Genomic DNA, 27,125 nt, shown 5'->3' with positions numbered 1-27,125 from the left:
ACTCCTGCCTGTCCTTGTTGATTTCCTTGTTTTGTTCTGATTAGCCTTGGAGTCTTTGGTCACTCGAGGGCAGATGTCTCAGTTACTTCTGCACTGCAGTGTCCTGACATGATTACGGCTTCCCAGTTTCAGCAGGGAAGGCATTGTGGAGCACTCTGTTCATGGGGCTGAAGAAGTTCGTGTTTATGTTCCCATAGACAGGAAGTAGAGAGCCAGCCAGAAACCAGGGACTAGATACACCTTGAAACACCTACCCCATCACCCACATCTGTCTACTAGGCCCCACCTTGAAAGGTTCCACAGCCCCTCTTAAGAGAGTGACTGACTAGAGAACGCATAATCAAAGCTTGAGCCAGTGGAGTAACACTCCAGATTCAAACCATAACATTGATCATCTCTTAGCATAAAATATAGTTAGTTCAGCCTAGAGTTCCGTCCTGACCAATAGTCTACGTCTTTACCGAGACCCAAAGCAGTCTTTTCGCTATTAGCTCCTAAAAAATACAAAAACTATAGACTTCCAATATACAACGACACAGAGCAAACACCCCATGAAAGGGAGCAAGGGGGTGGGGACCAAAGCAAGGCCCAGAGCCAACAGGGAAAGTATTCAATCATGTAGCCCTGTGTCCAGTATGAAAGGCACATGTTGTATGATGTACGCTCCAGTGGACTTGAGGAGCCCCTGTCCTTGCCACAAGTGACACACACAGCCTCTGTCCTGAGACGGGTCTGTTTTATGCTTAAAGCTTTCCTTGGCAGACAGCCTATGTTCTAGTCCTCTCCAACATCCCGGAACTCTGTTGTAACTTAGTCTTCACCTTCATAGCTTCATCTCCTGACCTCTCAGGGGTCCCCTGCAGCAAATCTGACACTTATATACATTGCCTGGTTCACAAGAGTTTCTGAAAACTCTTGGTGGAAGCGGCCATGCTTCCATACTTCTAGCATGCCCACACAGCTAGTACCACGAGGACAACACACATTGCCGCTCTCAGCCTGAGCGGTACCTGTTCCCTCGTGCACTGTGGTTACAGTCGCCTCTGAGTTCTGGGGAACCTGGGAAAACACTTTGTTATGCAGCTCTGTGCAAGTCAAGCACCCTAGGAAAGCTGGTTTCTTGTTCTCACAGTTAGTGGCTAGTATTCATTTTTCCCTAGCAGCCTCCATCATTTTAATTGCCTTTATTCACAAGGGAATTTGTATATCCACAAAGTGATGTTACTTACTATCATAGCTTTAAAAATACGTTACCTTTGTATAATTATATTTTAATTAAAATATATCATTTCCTTCCCTTTCCTCCCTCCAACCCCCTGCGTATTCCCCATCTCAAAATTATGGCTTGTGCCCCCCCCATTTTTTAGTTGTTATTGTTACACACACACACACACACACACACACACCTCTAAACATAATATAACCTGCTCAAACCATTTAGTGTTAATTATATGTATATGATTTGGGGGCTGACCACTTGGTATTGGATAATCAGTTATGGGACTCATTGGGGGACTTTTTCTTCTGCTCTTAGCATGCCTTAGTTGCCTGAGTTCTTAGTGTATGGGTGGGGCCCTGTGAGATATCCCCCTTCTCCGCTTCACAAGGAGCTTTTTTTTTTTTTAAAGGAAGGTCTTCAAAATGAGTTTTTGGGGTTAGACATAGATTTTATTTTTTGTTTGTTTTAACTTAGTTCTTCGGTATTGGTATGTTTGCACAGCACATGGTACAGGATCTCATGCAAGTATAAAATATAGTTGAACCACCTTCCCTCTTATACCCTCTGCCTTCCCCTAAATACCTTCATGTCATGTATATGTATATGATGGTGTGTGTTATGTAAATGGTGGTGATAGATATATAAATGGTGTGTATACATAATTTGATAGTGAGATATATAAAACCCAGGATCCAGGAATTTTTCGTGGGTGAAGTCTCCAATTCTTGAAAAGTCCACAGGGCTCCTTTTCTATTGTCCCGGTAAACATTACCTGGCTTTTCTTTAGTGGTCAATCTCTTTAGCGATTACCTTGTTTACAACTTTAAATAGGATCCCATTCTGGCCAAACTCTTTCTTTTTTTTCTCTCTCTTTCTTTAGATCATTTTGTTCTCAAGTCTCACAGTAAAGCTGACTAAAAAAAAGCAGCTAGCAATAACCATACAGCACCTTAAAGTTATATAGTTTCACATTTTTCTTCTCCAAACTGGTTAGTTAGTACTGTTACTGTTTAGCTCAGCTTCATTTATTTGTTTATTTTCTGGATGTGGGAAAAGCATAGACACGTTCTTAACCAGAACGTCCTACACATGAATTCTCGTCTGATCCCTAGTGGAACCCTCGTCCCTCTGAAAATCCACAAGCATCTTCACCGTCTGTAGTCCCGAGGCATTTTCATCTTCCAGACTCCCTCCGTGGTTGCTCGTTAAGCTTTCTTAATTTGTCTCCTGAGTCTTGCAGATTGCCCCCTCAGATCCTTCCAGCAGTCCAAGAGTCGGATTCAGTCAAAGCCACAGCACCGTTTTCCTGGTGTTCATTTCTGTATGAGTTTTGTGTCATGAATTGAGGGGCAGAAGGAAGCTCATGAACCGTGTCTCATGGTTTCAGAGGGTGTCAGTCCCCCATGTTAGAGAAGGCTGATGGAGCAGCTTAGTTTACAGCAGTGGGGTTGTGTGTCATGGGCTGGACATGCCATGGCAGACAGGATACAGGGAGCTCCGGCGGAAATAGAGGATCTGTCACCTTCAAAGGCCTATACCTGGTGACCTACTTCTGCCAGATAGGCTCCACCTTTTAAGGGTCAGCAACCTTCCAAAATAGCACCACTGGCCCGGGGACAGGCATCCAAAACATGAAGCTGCAGGGGCCATTTGAGATTCAAACCATAGCAGAAGTCTTAGGCTCCCTGTTTACCTGTCTCAGCTGCTCCACTTAGGGCCGTGAGAGCTGCTCTGTGGAATGCAGGTGTCATCTTCACTTTTAAAGAGATGGCATTGTATTGAGAAACGCTACGGATAGTTCCCTGTCATGATGAGTAGGTGAGTGGCATGAGAGGCACCATCCTGAGCTCCGTGTTCTAAGGACAGTGGGGCAGCTCTGGACAGCATAGGACAGCCAGGGTGCCTGTACTTGAACTCTGGCTGCTCTTTGACCCGGCTTGCTGGGGTAGTTTCCTGTTTTCTTTAACCAAACCTCAAGCCAGAAGTGATCTCTTCGGTTTTAGGACAGTCCTTTCTTGTGGTACTGGACGTTTCATATCGTGTTCTAATTTCCCTCCAGGGTTTCCTGGCTGTTGTAAATGGGAGGGGCCTCCCCTTTAAAATGTGAACTAGGAAGAAGGCACTAACCTAGTAGTTGAGCGTCTTCCCTTCCAGTGTAGAGGGAATGTCTGAGGGGTTCCTGTGGCTCTGGACCCCCTGTAGTATCTCTTAGAGAGTTCAGTAGCTCCTCCTGCCCATTCGGTGGGGGGGCTAGGAACTGATAATCTGTTCGCCGTCAGGACTCTGTAAGTGGCGGCTGTATTTAGACCCCAGCAACAGAGACAGCTTAGATGAAGGTGTTCAGCAGCAGATGTGCCCACCTGTCCAAGCTGCCCATAAACACCTGGAAAGACTTGCGTCTGCTCACACTCATTTAGTGCTGATGGCTGAGGTGCCGCTCGTGGAGCTGAAGGTTCCCGCGGACTGTGTTGCAGTTGGTGATGAGAGGGAGCAGTAGCTGTAGGGATCCCCATGGAAGGGTGGAGGGGTTCGTGGAAGTAAAATTGAGCCAGCTGTTGTTTCCTCCCAAGCTGACAGGATCACCCTCTGTTCTGTTGGTGGATACAATTGGAGTATGCAAGGTGGTGGCATTGTCCTGGTGTCCCCTCCCTCCCTTCAGCTGTGTCTGGCAGCGCAAGTACCTATAAATCTGTGAGCAGCTTTTTTTTTTTAAGTCCATCTTCTTTCCTCAAGATTCCATTCATGGCCATGCTGTCTTAGACTCGCTTCTCCAAAGCCGCCTTGGTTCTTCAAGGGAACAGCTGGCTTACATTAACACATCGACAAATTCTGCCCCTTTTCCTTCAGCTGCTACTCACTGCACAGCAGTTTGTATTTTTGTATTTACATCTAACTGACGAATAGTAATTGCATGTATTGATGGTGCACAGTAGGGAAAATAGACTCACAGAACCTCTTCTGCAGTATCATGGCCTTCATTCATTATAGTGTATTATCTACCTGAGAATCGCTAGGGTGGGAGATTTTAAGTGTTTGTACCGCAAATAAATAGCAAGCGTCGGGGGGAAAAAATAGGCATGTTGATTAGCTTCATTTGGCCGCAGTATGTACCTCTATAAAGACAACATGCTGTGGGCTTCTTGTTAACATCCTGCTTGCCCCCTGTCCTTCCCAATAGGGTACTGATGGTGCTCGAAGATCAGCGCTCCTCGACAATGACAAGCTCTTGGTGTATATCTACGATGATGTCAGAACATTGTACGAAGGCTTCCAGAGGGGCCTTCAGGTGTCAAGTAAGCCCGTAGCTGCTTTGTCGTGACTGACATTTTGCTGTTGTTTCTCATGAGGAATGAGCAGCCTTCCTTGCAAAAAGGCACATCTGCCAGTCTTCCATATACCCAGCATTGTCCATGTCCTGTCTCCTGTAACTTGTTAGAGCCAATCTCAAAGCTCATAGGACCCTCCAGATGTCCTCCATCTCCAAATACAGCCTATATTTGATGGAGAATCACATGTACTGGGCTCCAATGTTTCCTGTGTGTTTTTTTTTAATATTTAATTGGCCCTGGTCCATCATTTTTTGAATGTATTGGGCCACTAACATACATATTTTGAGAGAACTACTAACTTTCCAGGGAAGCTGTACCCCATCAGAAACACCGTCGAGAACCCCTGCTATCCAAACGCCTGCCTCCATTATAGCCTCTGTCCAGCTCTCTGGTCCTTCCACGTGTGTCTTCATGCACTTCCTTTCTAGATCATAAATCTGCTCTCCCCACCCTCTCTCGTGTTCTTGACATGTTGGTACCTTTAACACCCTGTTGCATTTCGCTGTTTCTATAAACATCTTCCTGGTGTGTCATTTCCACTCCTGTCCCCGTGGGGCATCTCCCCTTTTTCCTCTCAGCATCTCACATCCGTTTCGGCGATAACCCCTCACCGTACACAGCTACTCACCTGGCATGCCCTGCCTTTTGCCCTCCAGCCTGTGCTCCTTGAGAACATGCCCTTCTGTTTTGCTCTCCCCACAGCACTGACACGGGACCTGTCCACAGTAGATACTCAATTAGTGTGTTGTCCATGAAGGACCTGAGCACAGTAGGTACTCAATTAGTGTGTTGTCCATGAAGGACCTGAGCATAGTAGGTACTCCATTAGTGTACTGTCCATGAAGGACCTGAGCACAGTAGGTACTCCATTAGTGTGTTGTCCATGAAGGACCTGAGCACAGTAGGTACTCAATTAGTGTGTTGTCCATGAAGGACCTGAGCACAGTAGGTACTCCATTAGTGTGTTGTCCATGAAGGACCTATCCACAGTGGTACTCAATTAGTGTGTTGTCCATGAAGAACCTGAGCACAGTAGGTACTCAATTAGTGTACTGTCCATGAAGCAACACTCTTTTTAAGGATTATTTTTTGCTTTTTTTCATGATTCATTATAGAAATGGATCTTAAGATCCATACGTCAGCTTCTGGTTTTTCCCACTGGTAGCTAGATTGTGGTCTTAGCCAGGAACTGAGGGAGATTGCTCCTCTGTGCCCCATAAGACATGTATGCACTCAAGAAGTACCTGCTGTTTATTGCTCGACACTGGTGAGTCTGATTATTCAGCCCATTGTGTTCGGCCAGATATTCCTATAAAAGACTCATTAGCCCATTGTAAAGAGAAAGCAAACTTCCTTGTGTATCATTGACTGCATGAACCTTTTGAAGTTAGCATCAAGATCTGAGTTTATCAATGACAGTAAATCTCCCTGAGGTAGAGCAGGCCAGCATCAAGCTCCATGAAAATGTATGTGTTGTAAAGACAGCGTGTGGTGTACCTAGAAGTATGGGGCTTACTTACACTGTACCTCTGACTCTTAGACAACTTTTTGTTCTGTTGTCTCTTGTCTAATTGGAAAATGAGTGATCCTCCATAAATCACAGGAAAAGGAAATGTAAGCTTTCTTAATATGCATTGATTAAAGGCAGCTGCTTTTTGTGTCAATGTTTCTTTTTTCCTCCAAGAAACATTTTATTCTAAACATTAGTGTTCTTAAGATCTCTCAGGATTAAAATACTATAGAGGAAAAAGGCCCAGCATTTGCGTAGATGGTCAAAAGTTTGTTCAATGGCAGGAGAAGCTTGCCTAGAGCTTTTTAAACCTAATTTTAATTTAATTTTTTGAATTATTTTTATGTTGTCTGTTTTGCCTGTGCACCCTTTACATGAAGTGCTCACAGAAGCCAGAAGGGGGCGTCAGACCTCCTGGAACTGGAGTTAAGAGATGAACTTTGGGGGCTGAGAATTGAGCCTGGGTCCTCTGGAAGAGCAGCCAGTGCTTTTAACTGCTAAGCCATTTCTCTCGCTCCCCCCCTTAAACCTGATGTTTTTAAGATGCACCTAGTTGTGTGTTAGTGTCCTCTGGGGACACTTTTTAAATATACTAAAGCCATCCAGTTATATCAGATTTTGGCAGCAGGGCCTGGGTATGGATGGTTTTCAAGTTTGCAGGTAAGCTGCTGCTTAGCCACAGTTTTAGAGCTGGGATCAGTGTGCTGTGCCCATAAAGAGCCAAACAGTAAGTACTTTAGGCTTTAGGCGTTTGGGGCCATATAATCTCTGCAGCTTCAGATGTAGGTGGATGAGTTGATAAGGCTGTGATCTACTAACACTGTTTACAAAAACAGCCATTGGCTCGTTGTGGTCCTTGGCTGCAATTTGCCCGTCTTAGCTCTTGAGGAACAAAATGGCATCAGTTCTGTAGCTGAGGGGTCTCCCATCTGAGAAACAGAGCTGCTGACCCTCCCGTGTCCCCTGAACCTTGGTTATAGTGCTATAAACTGAAGCAAGTCTGGAAGGACCATTTTTGTCAGCTCTGTTACTAGGGAACGGTCAGTGAGCCAGCTCACGTCATCCCATTTTCTTGACATCTAACTGACACTTGAATTCATTGTTGTGCCACACTTCTCTAGGCGATAGGACCAGGCTTGTCACAGCCCCTGGCAAAACCATTCTTTGTCTTCCTTGCCAGTCCTCCCATGTCCCCACACCAGATTAGAACACCTTTACAGATTCAGACTGGGACTAGGGAGCCTAGACATTGTGGTATCTTCACTTTCCTTCCCTTCCTCCCCCTGGGGTAGGAGATGGGAGCAGGGCTGGGGCAGGGCGCAGGAAGCAGCCAGGGCAGGATGTTATCCTCAGGGATATCCCCAATGCTTCCATCATGTTACAAGCACATGGAGGGATTAACCCAGTCATTAGGTCAGAACCCTCAGGCCTCCATCACTTCTCAGTAGCCAGTCAGCAGGGACCTGAGCCTCCAATGCACGGCTCTTGGGGAAGCATTTCATTCTGAGTCAGAATGCTTGAAGCTTCACCAGAGTGGCTGCCTCTTCTGAACACAGTAGTGTGTAGCTACACTCAGCCACTGGCTTAAAGGAAGAAGTCACAGGCTAAATGTTCTTGGAAGTCATTGTAAGCGTGTAGCGGTGCACACCTCTAACACCAGCACTCTGAAGGCAGAGGCAGGTAGAGCTCAGCGAGCTCGAGGCCAGCCTGGTCTACATACAAAGTGAGTTCTAGGACAGCCAGAGCCATGTGGCAGAGAGACCTTGTCTCCAAAAATTCAAACCCAACAACAAAATAGTCGGTCATATTAATATCCACCTTTCTCCTCTGTTTATCTCCAACCCCCTTGTTTTTAAGAAGCAGAGCAAATAAAAACATAAAAATCACTTCATACTGGGCGGGGGGCATTTCTAATCTGAACTCACCATTTCTACTTTGAAGACTAGAGTCTACTTGATATTTTGAGGAATAAAGAGAAAAGCCAATAAAATGCAGGAATAGTTAAAGGTCAACGCCATCTATCTTTTGCTTCATCTTTGTTTTTTCTTTTTGTAGACAATGGCCCTTGCTTAGGTTCTAGAAAGCCAAACCAGCCCTATGAATGGATTTCCTACAAGCAGGTGAGTTCCGTCGCTCTGATAGCTCTCCTCACATCTGTAATCAACGTAAGCAACCAAATAGAGAAGAGATGGATTTAAGCTCGGGTGTGGGGTGCTCAGTTCTTGTGAGGGAGGCGGGGTGCCTGGCTCTGCAGGTGGATTAATCAGCCTGTTAACATCTCAGCAACTCTGAAGGCCAAGCCCAGTCTGAAGCAGGGCTAGCCTAAACCCAAGGCCAGTCCCTGTGACCCTACATCCGCCAGCTAGGCCCCATGTCCGAAAGGTTCTGCCTCTTCCCAGAGTCCTGCCCCAAGCTAGGGGCCAAGTGTTCAAACACATGAACCTGTGGGGTCCATTTCAGACTCCAACGGTACGAATGGCTCTGTAGATTGGTTCAGCACACTAGTGAAAGATTGCTGGAGCAGGCAACATGCTGCACCTCAAAAATTCCACTGAGCATCTATGGAAAAACAGAGCATAGAAAATCCCCGGAAACTCTAACTGATAGATTGAAGCACTTGATTGGCAACCTATATGGATTTATTGGAAAGTATAACTTTTCAGCTAATTTTAGAAATCCAGAAGCAAATGCTACCCCTACACCTATCCCTGGCGTAGGATGACTCATCTTTGCCTGAGGAGTGTTAGGAAACTTAGAAACCCCAATTTGGAGTGTCCCCCTATTTTATAGATGAGGAAAACATGCCCTTGAAAAGGTGTAACTTGCCCATGTTCGTATAGTGTGAGTGGCAAAAGCAAGACCAGAGTCAGGTGTGCTGTGGGCAAGTTGGCATCTGTTCATTGATCCTCAAAACTGTCCTTGGCCAGCTCTCCAGGGTGTGACATTTAACTCCTTGGCAGGCATAGGGATGAGCCCAGGTGTTCAGAGAAGACCCCTCTCTGTCTGCATAAATCGTAAGCTAGGATCTGGCTATGCTCAGACTTACCTTTACCCACCAGCAGCTGTAACTGTCTGAATCAGTTTGTAAGTGGTGGGTCGCAAAGCGGGAAGACGTCACCCCTTATATTTTTATTCTCGTTATGGCTACACAGAATGAAGCTGTTGTTGCTTTTCCGGTCTGGCCTCGGGATGGGCAGGCGCAGCTGCGAGCACAGTTTAGCTGCCTTCCTTTTTCCTACACAGCTGTCCAGGAAATGGCTTTCTGTCCCTGGACTCCACTGCTGCTTGTTCTGGGGCCAGGTAATCCTCTGGCGCTCAGGAACACAAACTGACTTTCTCCTTCTTTGTTTTTAGTAGTTGGCTTGTCTGAGGGTGTGGACATGGAGGGACTTGTCCTCTGGAGCCACAAACCCCAGCCTGGGAGGAGCACCTGTCAGAGCTTCTTGGCTTGAAGCCCTGGATTTGTCCTCTTCTGTCTTCAGAAGGTGGACAAGAATGCCCAACGCTTTGCTTAGGTAGTCTTTGTCTCTCAAGAGAGACAAGAGAGATCAGCTTTTAATACCTTGTCTGGACAGAGCTGGGAGCTCACATGACCAGAGGGATTTCCCACTTTCTGTTTGACTTTACCAAAGCCTAAACCAGTTTCTATCCAGTTGTTTTTTTTTTTTCATTAGTCAGTGCTGACTCATATCTGTGCTCCCAGCACTGGTAACGTTGGGGCAGGAGGATCATCATGAGTTCCTGGCCAGCTTGGCTGAGGCCAAGTCCAGCTCTGGGCTGCAGAGTGAGACCACCTCAAAACACTAAGAAAATTGCTTCCAGAGTCCCTATAACAAGACCATGTATTAGGCACAGGGCACCGAGCGGCAGCCCTCAGGCCCCACAGATTACTCTAGTGCTCTCTGCGTTATTTCTGTCATTGTTGGCCAGGAGAAGAAAGGCGTCTGTTGCCAACTGGTGTTCAGGACACACTGAAGGTGTTGCCGGAGGCTTGGCAAAGGCACAGAGCTGGATGGCACTGAAGCCAGCTTTGGCTTTGTAGAGATATTTATCTCATTTTACTTTTTACTCACCTAACAAGCCTGACTTTTAGGAAAGTAAGAATCTTTTTGAATTTTTTTTTTAAAGAGCAAAATGGACCATCTTTCTAGAAACATAAATGTATGCGTATTGTCCCATTGAGCCCTGCGAGCAATTGCAGGCATTTCTCAGATTTCAGTCCCTGACAATCAACGCAGACTTGTGAACCGGCCAAGAATAGAAGACACTATGCCATCCGGCTGTCACCTGGCCAACATCACTCTCAGTCCCTTAGGCCTTGCAAAGTGTTGTGTACCAGAACTGACGGGATTCCTAACAAGGCTGGCATGGCTGTTTTCCTATAGGCATGCTATGCCTTCAGAATACTCTTGAGGATAAAGAACTCCACGTTTTAAGGTCCTCTTTTTTTTTTTTTTTTTTTTTTTTTTTGCTGTATCGAGACAGGGTTTCTCTTAGCCCTGGCTGTCTTAGAACTCGCTCTATAGACCAGGCTGGCCTCGAACTTGTAGAGATCTGCCTGCCTCTGCCTCCCAAGTGCTGGGATTATCACCACCACCCGGCCTAATGTTTTAAGGTTAAAATTATTAAAAATGCCTGTAGAATAGGAGTGGTGAGAGGGTAGCCGTGGATGTGTATCCTGCGTTTCGTGGCTGGCTTTACTTGGTCTCACGGTGTTGGCTCTCCTCTGCCTTCACTGCTCATCAACACAGCCGACACTGCCCTAGGCACGGTCCCTTTCTCATCCTTATAATATTCGTCAGCTACCCTAGCTGTCATTTCCTGGGAAATATTTTCATTTGCTTCACCACCCAACGGGTTTTATTCCCCCCTCCCCCTGGCTTTATTCAACTTTAGGTAATTTTGAAATGTGTATCTTTGCATATAATGCCTTTAAAAATCTCCTCCTAAGATTGTATTATTTACCAAAACGAAGTTCTCAAGAATGGGATTGTAGATGAAAACTTTAGCCTTCGCCAGCAGTGATTTTAATTCCAGCACACGGGAGGCAGAGGCAGGTGGATCTCTATAAGTTCAAGGCCAGCCTGTTTCTACAGAGTGGGTTCCAGGACAGTTGGGGCTACACTGAGAAACCCTGTCTTGAAAAACAAAGCAAACAAACAAACAAACAAACAAATAAAAGCTTAGTCTTTTTTTTTTCTTTTGTAAAAGCTGTTTCTAATGACAGGTTTTGAGGGGTTTGGTCACTTTTCAAAGTTATAAATGAAGGAAAGTCTAGCCAGGCCTCTTGATACATACCTGTGATGCCCCCCCCCCCAGCTGGACGGGTAGGACTCTGAACTTGAGGCTAGCCTGAACCAGCTGAAGAAGTCAAGTACTGGGGACAAGGTCATTTTAGAATGCTTGCCTAGCGTGTGCATGCCCCTAGGTTCCCCTCAGCAGTACAAACCAGCAACAACCTCCCCCAAAGAAAAGGAAACTGTGTCTGTATGCTCATTTTGTAACACTAGAATAGAAACTACATACATAGAAAGCCCTGATTTGTAGTCACCTGGGACCTGCAAACAGAATAATTTGCTTTGCAGGAGTCCTATATCCAGGTCCATTAATGCTGTGTTGGTGAATAAGACCTTGTGTTGTGCAGTTTTTAAAGAGGGCTAGCTCCCCTCCTCTTAATAGCTCCACTTGCAGCCGACACTCATGTCACCTGTGAGCTCCTAAGGGCCTTGCCGTGAGAACGCTCCTCTTTGCTAATGGCTGCTCCTCTTCCTGCAGGTTGAAGAACTGGCTGAGTGCATAGGCTCCGCGCTGATCCAGAAGGGGTTCAAGGCCTCCCCAGAGCAGTTCATCGGCATCTTTTCTCAAAATAGACCTGAGGTAGTAACCATGATTCCTTTGCCATACAGGGCTCCCACGGTTCTCCGTGATTTCACACCTGTAGCTGCTGGGGACTAGATTTTGTTGTCTGTTTTCTGCTGGGAATAAGGCTTTGTGGCTTTTACTTAGAATGTTATAGGTTTAAAAACCTAAACTGAGAATTTCTTAAGCTTTCAAGAGAAAAAGAAAGTCATTTGCCCCCCCCCCATAATTTGTTTGTATGTTTACGTTTTTATTAATTCAGGTCATCAAACAAAATCCTTAGGGAAAAATTGTCAAATCAGAAGTCCCTTCCCTTCAAGTACCTCTGTGGCTTGATAAAAGGCATTAATAAATTATTAATAAATTAGAGTAGAGCCGAGCGGTGGTGGCGCACGCCTTTAATCCCAGCACTTGGGAGGCAGAGGCAGGCGGATCTCTGTGAGTTCGAGACCAGCCTGGTCTACAAGAGCTAGTTCCAGGACAGGCTCCAAAACCACAGAGAAACCCTGTCTCGAAAAACCAAATAAAATAAAATAAAATAAATAAAAAAATAAAATAAATTAGAGTAGAAATTGTGGATATATTTTTGTTAGTAGCAAACTTTTCTTTCTGAAAGGCCTTAACTTTTCTTCTGGTCGAATTTCCAAACTTAAAATACCGTGAAATACCCACTCTGAGCTGGCTTTGGTGACGACATACTGCTGTTCTTTGGCTACGAGGCTCACACTTAGTACTTCAGAAAAGTGACTTGAGGGGCTGGAGCGGTGGCTCAGTGGTTAAGAGCACACACTGCTCTTCTAGAGGGCCAGAGTTCGATTCCCAGCACCCACATCAAGCGGCTTAGAAACATTATAAGTCTAACTCCAGGTGAATCCAACTCCTCTGGTCTCCACTGGCACATGCACGTGTGTGTGGACACACACACACACTTAAAAATAATTGAAGTGGGAATCCCCTCATAGATACTGTTTGTGCTCTAACACTGTTGTGTCAGCCACAGCTGCCTTGGAAAAACTCAAGCCTCAGATTTACTTGTATATCTGCTGTGTCCTGGTTTTCTGCTCTCCCTGTGTGTTCCTGTTTGCATTAGTTAAAATGTCGTCTTAGATTGAATCTCATTTTCTGCCAAGAAATAGCATCGTCCACAGCTGGCCTGCCCTTAGTCTCATGGAATGATTTGGTTTTCTTTCCTATCTCAGAAACATATCCAGAAAGCTTACTTCGGTAGAATTTTTATCACTCACAAACAAACCCCTTATCTCAAGGAATAGATGCTTTCTCTCAAATCTAAGTGTGGATGTAGGGAAGGATCATGGGAGGTCGGCCAGGAAGTGCTTTCTGGACAGAGCCCCCGAGTGGCGTCTTGGAGGAAATTCTAAAATCACAGACACAGTCCCAGATCCACATCACATACATGTGACCCAGTGGCTCCTCGCCCACAGCAGCTGTATGCTTTTCAGTGCGGTGATAGCGTCCTGTGGTGTCCTTTGAAAAGCGCAGCTGGGATGAAGGGATGCTTGAGGAGTTGTGAGTGAGAAACATGGGCCGCCCGCATGTCTGGGAGCTCATGAGTTGCCGTGCGGCCGAGGCTAGTGGCAAGGGAAATGGCTCACCGCTTTCCCTGGTCACTTTACTGGGGAGGATTGTTCTCAAGACAGTGTTCTTCTCTGATAGGCAGGTGTTCTTCCTCCCTGGCTCCCAGGCCACACTACACGCTGCTGTGAGATTGATGTTCCTCAAACCCCACAGCCATTGTGCTGTCCAGAATACTTTAGTAGTTCTGTGCGTTGGAGTAGAGCCAGACCCTGTGACTCTGGCTCACTCCAGTCTACCCCTGCCATGAGGCTTCTCTCCAGCTTGCTTGCTTACTGGTCTCCCAGCCTATTGTGACTCTGTCACGACAGATATGCTAGGGTTTCTTCCTGCCAAGGTGTCTGCAGCCATCTAGAAGCTGCAGCAAGTAGCCGCTCCCTGAGCCAGTCTTGTCTTTTACTAGGCCTAACCTCACACACTTGCCTCTCTTCTTTAGGCAGATTGCAGTTTGATTTTAAGAAGGGGCAGATTTTGTAGGCTAGCTTAAAAACTTAAGAAGATTGCAAGGATAGAGAAGCTAAAAAGGAGGAGCGAGTGTTTGTTTTGAACCCTCCTGCTTCCCAATGCACAGTGGTAGACAGACAGATGTTAATTTTGCTGTAGTGCATGCTTCTGGTTTGACTTTTGAAACACTGCCCTTTGCAATGATTCTGGTAAGACACCGTGTTTTCTTTCCGTGGCTGTGTTTAGTGGGTGATCATCGAGCAGGGATGCTTTACTTACTCGATGGTGATTGTTCCACTCTACGATACCCTTGGAACCGAAGCCATCACCTACATAGTGAACAAAGGTATGTCCTTGATCTTGGGGTGACCATCGTCTTGGTTATGGGTTTCACTTTGGTGATTTTACATGCCAAGATCTGCTTGGAGGGGGATGTTACATTCAAACCTGTATCACCCCAGCATCTTAGTATCTATGTGTTGTATATTATCATCAAGCTCCTGACGTCCTGGGGCTCATTTCTTATCCCCTCTTCATTTACAGCTGAGCTCTCTGTGATTTTCGCTGACAATCCAGAAAAGGCCAAACTCTTGTTAGAAGGTGTAGAAAATAAGCTAACTCCTTGCCTTAAAATCATTGTCATCATGGACTCCTTCGGCACTGATCTAGTGGAACGAGGCAAAAAGTGTGGGGTGGAAGTCATCAGCCTGAAGGCCCTAGAGGTGAGTCCTTCCACATGGCCCACTTCTCTGAAGGGCTGGATGTGGTACCCAGTGCTGATCAGCCATGGTAAAGATACAGGACAAAATCCCCATCCTCCCACTAAACAAAGATTTGGGTTGCACACCCAGAGTTCCTTCTCTGTTCTGCTTGGCTTGGTTTTTTAAAGATGGTCTCACCCCATAGCTGAGACTGGTCTCAACTCACTATGGAGCCCAGATTAGCCGTGAGCTTGTAGCCGTTTTCTTGCCTTAGGCTCTCCAATGCTGGGTCATAAGCATAGGAACTCATCGCTTGTCCCAGTTAAGTTTCTGTTGCTGTGTTAAAACCCATAGCCAAGGCCGGGCAGTGGTGGTGCACACCTTTAATCTCAGCACTTGGGAGGCAGAGGCAGGTGGATCTCTGTGAGTTCGAGGCCAACCTGGTCTACAAAGTGAGTTCCAGAACAGCCAGGGCTGTCTTGGGGAAAAAAAAAAAAAGTAAGCAACTTGGGAAGGAAAGGTTTTATTTGGCTTACATCGGGGCAAGAGAACCTTGTAGAAACTGCCAACTAGCTTGTTCCCCATGGCTTGCTGAATTGGTTTGTTTATACGACCTGCCCAGGAATGGTACCATCTGTAGGGAGCTGGGCCCTCTCCTATCAATCATTAATCAAGAAAATGTCCCCACAGACTTGTCTATAGACAATCTGATGGGGGCATCTTCTCAATTGAAGTCCCGTCCTCCTAGATGGTCCTGACTTGTGACAAGTTGACAAAACTGACCAGCACAGTAACATGCCCAGTGCCCAGTGTTAATATATCACAAAAGGGGCTCTGGTACTCATATTTAACCTTGGCACCAGTGAGCCATGCCAGTAAATATTGGCACTGGAACTTTAACCGTGCATGGGTGGAAGTTTCTAGCTTGTATCTTGTATACTCTTTTTGGTCTTGACTGCCTTTTACTGATTGGTCTCTGAAACCAATCCAGATACAGATTGTCTCATCATTTATCTATCTCTGTGTGTGTGTGTGTGTGTGTGTGTGTGTGTGTGTGTGTGTGATGACACAGGCATGGAGACCAGAGGACAGCTTGCTGGAGCTGATTCTCTCCACCTTGTGGGGGTGGGGGATTACCCTCCGGAAACCAGTCGTGACGGCTAGTGCCTTTACTAACAGACCCTCTCGCCACACTCCTCATTCCCTTCCTCCAGCTTTCTTAACATGGATTTTTGCTTGGTTTCGGTCCTAATCCGGTTTATTATTACTGTGATGGAACACCATGACCAAAACAAAGTTGGGGAAGAAAGGGTTTATTTGGTTTATATTTCCACATCACTGCTTTCACCGAAAGAAGTCAGGGCAGGAACCTGGAGATGGCCGCTGATACCAAGGCCATAGAGGAGTGGTGTGTACTTACTTGCACTCCAAATGGCTTGCTCAGTCTGTTTTCTTATAGAACCCAAGACCACTGGCCCAGAGATGGCACCACCCACAGTGGGTTGGGCCTTCCTCCATCAATCACTGATTAAGGAAGTGCCTACAGGCTTGCCTGCAGCCTGGTCTTCTGGAGGCATTTCTTAATTGAGGCTCCCTCCTCTCAGATGACTTTAGTTTGTGTCCTGTTGACGTGAAACCAACTGGTCCAGTTCATTTATGTTTCTTTTTGTTGTTATTTTCGATACGGTTTATTTTCAGCTTAAGCTCAAGGTTAATGGTAAACATTCTAGGAGTATCAGTGGGGTGCATAGGATCTGACCCCAACACTGGTCTGTCTTAGGTTAGGAAGCAAGGAAGCTAGCAGGAGGCCCCTTGTCCATGTGCATCCAAGAGGAAGCTGCATTGTTGCTGAAGATATAAATCTTTTTGAGAAACTGTTATAAATAGGTTTTGATTTTTAATGTCTACTCCTCCTCCTTCTACAGAGAATTAGAGGCTATAGAGCAGGGTCCCTGGGACCTTTCCCAAGCAACCAGTAGTCAGAGGGAAACTCATTATTCCAACACCAACATGCCACTGTGTGCACATTTACATATTCGCACGCAGTGTACTGAACGACTCCATATGCGTTTTTGCCTCGGCTTCATTTTTTAAATTAGAGTTTAGCTAGCTTTTTACCAACATTTTCTACTGGCGTGTTTTTGTAATTTGTAGTCCCCGTGCGTGCTATTGAAACATCCGTTCCCCACGTGCCTTTCTGCCTCCTCTTTCAAAAGGCACATTTACTGTTGTTCTTTCCTTTTGTCTTTTTGTAACCACAGCACGATGAAGAGATAATTTTAAAATTAAAACATGACTTTGATGAATGAATGGCAACTGTAGTACGGAGTTTATATTAAAATCTTGTTTCACACACACTGACCTGCTTAATGTAATTTATGCATTTTAGACATTTTGTAAACAAAACTGAGAAGAAAAGAATTTAAAGTTTGCATTATGGTTGGTTGTGAGGTCATTTTCATTAATATATACTTACATTAATGCATATATTTGCAGAATCAAGGTAGGATATAGGCATTTTGGAATGTTTGCATTTTAATATGAACATTTCAGACGTACACACTGTTGAGTAATACAGTACCCCCTTCTTCCTACTAAATAGTCTATGATTACAGGTTTAACACACCTGCTTCAACATTACTTTACCCTGTATTCACCAACCCATCTATATTTTTATCAGGTAACAAATTTCATAACTCATAAATATCCCAATATACTTGTCACTCACTAGAACTCAGTTTTATTCATTTTTAACCTAAAATGACCACTTTTAAAAGTAATTGTTTGAATTTTTTTCTAAGAAATAGCAAGACGGACCTAAGTCTCCGAAGCTATCACCCAAAATAATGTGCCAGTGGAGGTCGTGTTGGCTCTCCTAATTTAAAGGCAAATTGCTTGTGACTATGGCTTTATCTCACTCCACATCAGCTGAAGGTTCTAGAAGTCCTTTAAGAACTTTGAACAGATGAGCTGGGTATGGTGGTGCATGCTTGTAGTTCTAGCACTTGGGAAGAGGAAGTAGAAGGATCATTTCAAAGTCATCTTCAGCTCCCTAGCTATTTCGAGGTCAGCCTGCCCTACATGAGTAAGCTCCTACCTCAACAATAGCAGCAGCAGCAGCAAAATGGAGAAAAGTTTGCACCGATGAGTAGAAACCAACAAAGTCAATAAAGCTTATTTGGAAAATCATTTGCAGAAGTACTTTGCCTTAGCTCCTTGTTGAGTGGAGCGGCTTTTGTTGTTGTCGTCTTGTTTTGTGTTAAGCTGGTGGCTTGTCTGGAACTCCTGGGCCAAGCTGTCCTCTTGCCTCAGATTATAGGTGTGTGCTGCAGTGCCCAACCCTAGCTGACTTCTAATTAGACATCATTGTTATTGTTTTTAATCTTTGGTTGTGACGTGTGTAATTTCAATTGATTAGAAGTGTGATAGGTGGAGCTCAGTGAGCCCTGAGCATGCCCGTCCAATTTTCATGTTGTGGTAGATGCCAGCGGACTCCACGTGCATTCTCAAGTTGCTTACTTTTCCTAGGAAAAGAATATAAAGGTTTTTTTCTCAGTGACCGGATACGAAGGCTACTTTTAATGCAGTAAACGGAAGCACATACCCATTAGCAGAAGTCTGCACTGGGAACAACTGTATCTAGGGACTAGGGAACAGAGCTTAGATCTCCTTAATGCCCATGCCAGAAGTGGCCTCCCATCCTCCTTGCAGCCTGTTTCAGTGCAGACTGAACAAATCCTCCTTCCCCTGTGTATGGAGCATGGAAACCTGAGCCTCCCTAACAGGACTAGCATTTAAATCCAGCAGAGTGTTTCCACCTGTGCAAAGGTTGTTGAGGTGGAGCCTCATAGTCAGGAGAGAGGGTGCTGAGGACCGGCTGCTCTTCGCTTAAGGTCAGGAGCAGAGCTTTGCTAAACGCCATCCTAGGAAAAAGAAGGGGGGGCTGAAATCCAGTGCAGAGGACTTTGCTGTCTTTGGAATCGATCCTGTTTCCAAGACTATTTCTGTAGTTTTTTGACAGGTAACTGGAAAGTGGCTTTCTAGAACAATAGCTGCTATGGCTTTTGCTCGTTAACGTTGCTCTCGTTCATTGAATTAGCCAGCTGAGAGTGACATCTACAGTCAAGGACTACCTGTGGGACTTTTACTCTTTTACTTTTTTATGTATATGGGTGTTTGGCCAGCATGTATGCCTGTGAAGCACGTGTGTGCACCGAGTCCAGAAAAGGCATCAGATCCCCTGGAGCTGGAATTACAGATGGTTTTTTTCCATGTGGGTGCTGGAAATCCAATCTAGGTCCTCTGGAAGAACAGCCAGTGCTCCTAACCGCTGGGCCATCTCCATAGCCCTGACTTTGCTCTGAATAGTTAGAAAATCTTAATACTGAGGTTTTCTCGTTCTCTCTCCCCTAATTAAGGACCTTGGAAGAGTGAACAGAAAGAAGCCCAAGGTAAGCATCGTGGGTTACTCTGGGTTACAGCCTTTTGCTCCTTGCAATGCCTATTCATATTGGAGACTGTTGGAAATGTGGGGTGATACCTTATGGCTTGGTATATTCTATTCTGATGTATCCTGTCTCTTTTAAAATTTTCTTCAGCCTCCAGTACCAGAAGATCTTGCAGTGATTTGTTTCACAAGTGGAACTACAGGTATATTTTGAGATGTGCTTACTTCACAGCAGTATCTGGAAGTCTGTGCTCTCTGCCTCCCTTTTGGGTAATGTATTAATTAACTGTTGATGGGTGCAAGAAAGCAAGAGACAGATACGGACCGAGTGAGGTCATCTTGTTTTTCTGGGAGGCAGTCTCAGAATCTGAGCATGCCATGTGGTTAATTCAGCATTGACTGAACGTGAACTCAAATGCTCTCTACCTAGAATGAAATTCCTAGTTCTCATGCCCTGTTGACTCACATAAAGACCTTAGTGAAGAATGTTTAAGGCAATTTCCTGATAGTAAGTTTCCTTCAAGGGATCGTAGGTTGATCAGAAATTTACTATTACTCAGTGCTTGGCTGCCCAGCGGGTATACAGCAGAGCTGTCCGAGCCCCTAATGAGAGAGGGTTCCTGCTGTTCTCGCTGGAATATCTAACCTTGTTCTGCTTCCTGTGTTGTTCTGCAGGCAACCCCAAAGGAGCAATGATCACTCACCAAAACATCATTAGTGACTGTTCAGCTTTTGTGAAATCGACACAGGTAATTCTCTAGAGTGTCTCCATGGTTCTTCACATTGAGTGATTGCGTTTAGGCCCCTGGAGAGAAAGTACTGAAGCCTCCCCTCACCCCAATAGGTCCACACTGCACATAAGACCCAAAGTCCCCTCTTCTCAGATGGTTTGCTATGGAGCTAATCCTATAGGCGTTCCTGTGACATTAGAATGGATCACCATATGGAACTCATGGTGGCTTTCATGTGGGGACTGTTTGGATGTCACTCTGTTAAGTGCTTTTAGGAAAAGACAAGGGAGAGAGACCTTTCAACATCCTTACTCCAGCGTAAGGAACCTAGTTTAAGTTACCAGTGAGTGTTAAAGGCAGCTGAAGGTTTTAAATCCTCCTTCTGTCCTGTGATCAGTGTGACTCCTGCTGTATGAGAAAGATTAAAGTCTTAAACTCGAGTCAGTGCCCTGTCCTCTTCAGGTTTCTGCCCGCAGGTCGTAGTCCTCACAGGTTGCCATTAAAGCACTGCAGCCCATGTGGCGTGAACAACAGACGTTTATTTCCCTCCGTTTAGGAGGCTGAAATCCAGGTCCAGCTGCCAGCAAGTTTGGTTCCTGGTGAGGGCTTTTCTCCCTGGCTCGCAGATGGCTGCCTCTTTCTGGGTGCTCCAGTGTCTCTTCTGAGGAGACTCCAGGCTGTTGGGTCGGAGCCTACTCCCGATCCAGTCACAGCAGGGCCCTGTTCCCGGTGCCCGGGGCTTAGGGGAGCAGAGTTCAGTCCGTAACTCCAAAGATAGGATGCATGCTTATCTTTGCAAAGGCGTTTTCTTCCCATTTAACAGGGTGCTGCTGCAGGCTCCTGGGAGCATCCTGTACCCCTACTTCTTGTGGCAGAAGGCTGTCGTACCTCATGGTTGAGGGGAGTGGATCTTTCTTTGATGGCTGTTGAGGGCAGATTTTTTTTTTTTTTTTTTTTTTTGGTTTTTCAAGACAGGGTTTCTCTGTGGTTTTGGAGCCTGTCCTGGAACTAGCTCTTGTAGACCAGGCTGGTCTCGAACTCACAGAGATCCGCCTGCCTCTGCCTCCCAAGTGCTGGGATTAAAGGCGTGCACCACCACCGCCCGGCTTGAGGGCAGATTTTTGAGGGTGCTTCCAGACTTAATTTTATTACCCTGTCACTTTTCTTATTCTCACCCTCCCACCTTTTTGTGGGGTATGCTGTATAAACAAAGCTCAGCACTTAATGCGCCACCAAAATGAAATGTGAATTTCCCGGGAGGCCTGTAGAGATCAGTTCAAGTGTGCTTGCAGCGGTGTCAGAGCTTCACTGAAAATAGTTACGCCACGAAGAAGAAGCTCAACTTCCAAAACTTCTAACCATGACACCAGTGTGATTTTTTTTTTTTTTTTTTGTGGCATACCAGAAAATTTAAAAGTATGAGTGCTGGCAATGTATCTCAGCCGTTGATAGCAAGCTTTCTATCCTTGAGGCCTTGGGTTCAATCCACATCTCACACACACACACACATTCATATAAACACAGACGCATATATGGATATTACTGGGTCTGATCTCTCATTATGTAACAATTTCACAGTAAGAAATACTAATTGAGATGCATTTCTAACTTTATTAGATCCAACCTAAATTAGAACCCACCCATCCCATAGGCAGTGACCCCACTTAGGATTACATTGTTACTAAGACCAATCCCGCTTTGGAGATAAGAGTATACGGCCTAGAAAGCAGTGCAGATTGCATATGCATGCACACATGTATGCGCGCGTGCATACACGCGCATGCACACACACACACACACACACACACACTTACCTCGTTTCTGATTGACATCACTCCAGCTGTGTTGGCAAGCTTTCTTGGTGCTAATAACATGCACTTATGTGCAAACCCTCATTGCACCCATCCCTCAGAAGGCCCACCCTGAGGAACACTAGGCGTCCACACTTAATCTGCCTGTAGGCTCATCTTGGTCAGGATTTTATAGGAGAACAAATCTCCTCAAGTCAGATTTGAGGTTGCATTAACCATTGTTGAGTATTTTCCTGAGCTGAAGGGAGGCTTTAAGGTAAAAATATTGATCCAGCGCATCCAGTAGAACCATTTACTCCGGAAATAAGAGGACGTGGGAAACCTTTCCCGCTTTCCCTTTGCAGTATAACAGTGCTGTCTTGTCAGACAGTGGATCTTAACGTTGCTTGAGGGGCAGTGGGAACTTGCTGGTAGAGGGGTGTCGTAACTGATAGCAGAAAGGAGCAGAGCACACAGTCCCTCAACACTCCAGTTTGGGCAAGGTTTTCTTCACGGAGGGGAAAACGGTGCTGAAGTGGATGTGCTTAGTTGTGTAGGGTGACGTCCACTCTGCCTGGTGTTGCCTTAAGACGGGCATAGAGCCCTGTGTTAGAGCATTGGCCTAGCTTGTGCAAGGCTCTAGCGCCATCCCCAATAATACTGGTTTTTTGTTTTTTTAAGTTACTTTTTACTCTTTGGTGAGAAAACAATAAAGACATGAGTAGAAATCGGTTGTGCTGAGTGTTGAGGGCCGTGTGGCCTGCTCCGGAGGAAAATGGGGAGATCCTGGAAGTCTTAACTCTTCTCTTCTCGCTGCTGTCCTTGCTTCCAGAGTGCATTCGCTGCTTCCCCGGATGATACTCTGATCTCTTTCTTGCCTCTCGCCCATATGTTTGAGAAGGTTGTAGAGGTAGGCATCTGTTGTGTCTCCCTGTTTGTCTGTGTGTGCCCCGCTAAGTTGTTGTGTCTTGCAGAGCATACTGACCTTGAATGCCAGTGACACACAGATTTCGTTTTTACCACTGGCACACGTGTATGAGCAGATGCTGCAGGTAAGTGTGGTGCACCTTGCCGTCTGGACTTGCAGGTCTTCGCTCCATGCCATTCCCAATGGCAGATGGTCAGAAAGAATATGAATCCTTATTCTAGGTCCAACCTGGGTATTTGAACTTCAATTCTGCAGTTTAAAGTTGGAGAGTTTGAACATTTAAAGAATGCCCATAGGACACGGTTGCAGATGAACTATTATTAAAGGAAGGGTTTTTTCTTTTAATTGAAAATAACTCTTTTTCCATACACTATATTCTGATCTGTATGAACTATTTTCCCTTCCTCATCTCCTCCCAGATTCTCCCTACCTCCTCACCCATCTGCTCCATGCCTTCTTTCTCTCTTTAGAAAACCAACAGGCCAGATTAAAAAAGAAGGCAAATAAACATAAAACAAACAAATCAAACAGATACACACAGAGAAAAAAAAATGCCAGAAACACATACATAAGGCAGACAAAACCCATAAACACACACACATAATAGATAAGCAAAAGACAAAGTTAAAAGAAAAAATCCCAGCCGGGCGATGGTGGCGCACGCCTTTAATCCCAGCACTCGGGAGGCAGAGGCAGGCGGATCTCTGTGAGTTCGAGACCAGCCTGGTCTATAAGAGTTAGTTCCATGGTGGCGGGGAAGAGGCAGAAATCTTTAATAATTAAATAAATTAAGTAAAAAAAAAAAAAAAAAAAAAAAAAGAGTTAGTTCCAGGACAGGCTCCAAAACCACAGAGAAACCCTGTCTCGAAAAACCAAAAAAGAAAAAATCCCAAAGCATTCTGAGACAAAACATCTCTAAAAAATCCCTTTGGTTTTGTTGGTGGTGGTCATGTACTTCTTGGTGAGGGGCCTCCATTTTGTGTGATTTGTATATCCAGTGAAGTTCCATGGGGAAACCTCATTTTTCCTTTTTTTTTTTTTTTTTTGGTTTTTCGAGACAGAGTTTCTCTGTGGTTTTGGAGCCTGTCCTGGAACTAGCTCTTGTAGACCAGGCTGGTCTCAAATTCACAGAGATCCGCCTGCCTCTGCCTCCCAAGTGCTGGGATTAAAGGCGTGTGCCACCACCGCCTGGCTTGGGAAACCTCAGTTTTCCTTTGGAGTGGGGTTCAATTGGAGATGGCCACTGGGTTATGGATGGGAGCTTTTGCCCCATTCCCATCAGTGATGGAACTCCACCTGGCCTAGACCTGTGCAGGCCCTGGGCAGACTGCCACAGTCTCTGTGAGTTCGTGTGTTTGTCAGTCATGTGCCTAGAAGGCTTGGTTTCCTTGGCGTCTTCTGTCCCCATTGGCTTTTTCCATCTCTTTCTTGGAAGAGTTTTTCCATCTCTTCTTCCATAGAGTTCCCAGAGCTGAGGAGAGAGCTTGATGGAGACACTTCCTTTAGGACTGAGTGTTCCGGGGTCCCTCATATTCCGCACATTGCCATCTGTGGGTCTCCATATTAGTTCCCATCTCCAGAGGAAAAGTTTTAATCCCTTGAATCTGGCGTCTCGGAAGCTCCAGTTGTGGAAGATGCCTCCCTCTTTGTTTGTGCTTCTCACTCATGCACAAACTGGCTGAATCTTTTCACTGGCTTTCGATATGCCCTGGGGGAAAGGATGGTGTCTAACTGACTTCTGCCTGGGTTCCCTGTGCGCACATAACTGTGCACCTCATTTGAAAGCTGACCAAAGTAAAATGGTTGTCCTGCAAGCATGAAGATGAGAGGTGGTTCCCAGCACCCACGTGAAAAAGCCCTGGCGCTCTCTGCCCAGCCGGCCTAGCCTACTGAGTGAGTCCCAGGTCCCAGAGATCTCCGCCCTCCCCAGTGCTAGGCTCGCAGAATGCACAGACCACCACAACAGGTGCCAGCACTCAAAGAAATCTTTTTTACTCTGAACCTAAGATAGACAGATAGACGACTTGTCTGGTCTGTCTGGGCAGCCAGTACAGTTTGCAGGAGATAAAGCATCGTGTGGGATAATCTTGTGGTCAGCCATTTGGAGTCCTGACCCAAGCTAATTCAGTGTCTTTTCAGAAAATTTTACTTAGATTCAAAAAAGGAAATGAGATTTTAATAAGTCTTGTCTGGAGGTTTTTATTTCGAGAATAAATAAGCTTTCAAATTCCTGGAAGGTTAAAAATATCTGAGGAATATAAAATAACATAACTCATCCAACAGATGTAGCTTGTTAGCCCCAGATAACCCGTCTCATTACCAGTAGGAAGAGCCCCCCCCCCCAACCCCAGTTTCATACTAACTCCTGTGTCATTGGGACGGTGAAAATACTCAATTTCCATGTTTGTATGATGGCAAGTAAATGCTGACACATTTTTAAAGAAACCACCGTACTTAGGGAGTTCTACGGTTTCTGGAAGCTGGTTTGAAAGACTAATGCCGTGGGCTCATTTGTGAGTCTGAGAAAGGGGAGCCCTCCTTGTAATGCTGACGCTTGTCTGTTTTCACTTGTAGTGTGTAATGCTATGTCATGGAGCTAAGATAGGATTTTTCCAAGGAGATATCAGGCTTCTGATGGAGGACCTCCAGGTGCTTCAGCCCACTATCTTCCCTGTGGTCCCAAGGCTGCTGAACCGGATGTTTGACAGAGTGAGTCCCAGACAATGAAGCGTGGGGGACAGAAGGTGGGACTGTGAGGCCCGGCGCCAGTCTGACGAGGGTTCAGCCATCAGCAGTCCCTTTACTCTCACAGAGCTTCAGTCCACACCTGTGCAGAAGTGGAACTCTGTTCCTGCACAGATATGTTAAGGGAACACACAGCACGCTCTGCAGATGCTGAGCCCTAAGCTGCACCTTGGTTTGTTTCCACAAGCTCTTTGAGCTTCACTCCGCATCTGTGAAACAGACGATTGTACCTTCTCCCTGTTTCGTGAAGGTGCTGAGTGACTCACACACAGATAACTACAAGCTGGTTTTATTAATTGTTCCACCAACCCTTGCATGCATGAAGCCTCCCTTCACCTCACCGAGAGAAGTATCCAGGCCATGGTGCCAACTGAGAAGATGTGGCATCTCCTGTCTTAGCATAGTCTGCTCAGCCGGGCAAGATCAGCACATGACCAGTCTTAATCTAGTGGGCGCTATAAGTACTTTTCCTTTTTCCTTTTCTCGCCCTCTCTAAAAAACCACGTTAGTTTTAAAATCCATTCTTTCCAAAAACCCTTTGAAACGGTGCATTGAGATATAATTCACATAGTATACAATTTGTCCTCTTGAGTTGTGCAGTCTGGGTCCTGGGGGTAGAACTCACAGTGAAGTGCATGCATGAGGCCCCATTTCAATCCCAGCAGTGAAGGTGGGACATTCAGTGGTCTTTGAGGATGCCCCTGTGGGCGCTACAGTGGGGAGCATCAACGCCTTCCAAACCTTTGAGTGCTTCCAGAGTTTCCTAACCACACCACAGTCAGTTTCAACACCCCAGAAAAGAACCCTTCATTACCACCCACCCTCCACCTGCTAGATTCCTGAGCAACCCATACCACACCTTCAAAGTGTACATTTCAGTGTTTTATAATGTTTTATAGCCAGATACTGTTCTGCTGTATGGTCAGACACAGTTCATTTAGCCATTCCTTAATGACAGGTGTTTGGGTGGTTTCCGGTTTTGACTACTACTAGTAACCCTGCTGTAAACATAACGCTTGTGTGTAGCTGTCTGTGGACATGTCTTCATTTCTTGTAGAGTTGGGCAATGGGGCAGATTTATACTTCACAGCCAGGGGGGGCTGATCAGTAGTTTTCCGAAGCCGTGTCTGCCCTCCAGCAGCTCCACGGCTCCTATGTGCGGTCTCCAGCACACTGCTGTCTGCCCTTTTGGCTGTGGCAATCTTGGAAGCTGTGCAAACCTTCCCTCTTGCCTCACTAGATCTTTGGACAAGCAAACACCACAGTGAAGCGATGGCTCTTGGACTTCGCCTCCAAAAGGAAAGAGGCAGAGCTTCGCAGCGGCGTCATCAGAAACAACAGCCTGTGGGATAAACTCATCTTTCACAAGATACAGGTAGCAGATAGACTCTCATGGATGTCTCACGTAAAGTGAGCGTGGGGTGGGGGTGGGGAACGCTGAATGGGGCAGGTCTGTGACTTCAGCTACTCAGGAGGCTTAGGTGGGAAGATTGCAAATTCAGGGCTAGCCTGGGCAACTTAGTGAATCCTTCTTGCAAAGTTCAAGGTGAAAAGAGGGGTAGAGACACAGCTCAGTGGTAGAATGCTTGCTAACATGCTCATCACAGCCTTGAGAGATCAATCACACACACACACATACACACACACACACACATGAGTGTGTTTGGATTGGGCTAGATAGAAAGTCAAGAAAGAACAACACATGTCCGCTTTTTCTGGCACCTGACATGACTATTAGGAACCTGTTTTCTGTCTATATCTGAACAGTGCTACAGCTGTTCTAGATGTAAGGATTCTGGGTGTTTTAGGCTTCCTTTAGCTTCTCTGGA

The 27,125-nt window shown here is 45.7% G+C and overlaps 1 protein-coding gene across 2 annotated transcripts in view; it reads left to right on the top strand.

The window, feature by feature from the left end:
- The window catches only part of Acsl1 (acyl-CoA synthetase long chain family member 1), a 68,634-nt gene that overhangs the window by 31,937 nt on the left and 9,572 nt on the right, over positions 1-27,125 (top strand). For both annotated transcript variants that reach the window (XM_057752379.1, XM_057752380.1), the window contains exons 3-13: positions 4,398-4,512; positions 8,114-8,178; positions 11,834-11,935; positions 14,201-14,300; positions 14,498-14,676; positions 19,074-19,106; positions 19,254-19,305; positions 19,778-19,851; positions 22,456-22,533; positions 25,126-25,260; positions 26,537-26,671. In XM_057752379.1, the coding sequence (XP_057608362.1) occupies positions 4,398-4,512; positions 8,114-8,178; positions 11,834-11,935; positions 14,201-14,300; positions 14,498-14,676; positions 19,074-19,106; positions 19,254-19,305; positions 19,778-19,851; positions 22,456-22,533; positions 25,126-25,260; positions 26,537-26,671 (1,068 nt within the window). The remainder of the gene's footprint in view (positions 1-4,397; positions 4,513-8,113; positions 8,179-11,833; positions 11,936-14,200; positions 14,301-14,497; positions 14,677-19,073; positions 19,107-19,253; positions 19,306-19,777; positions 19,852-22,455; positions 22,534-25,125; positions 25,261-26,536; positions 26,672-27,125) is intronic.

Source organism: Chionomys nivalis, chromosome 20 (assembly GCF_950005125.1).
Source record: "Chionomys nivalis chromosome 20, mChiNiv1.1, whole genome shotgun sequence".
NCBI lineage: Eukaryota > Metazoa > Chordata > Mammalia > Rodentia > Cricetidae > Chionomys > Chionomys nivalis.
This window is presented reverse-complemented; position numbering and strand designations above follow the sequence as displayed.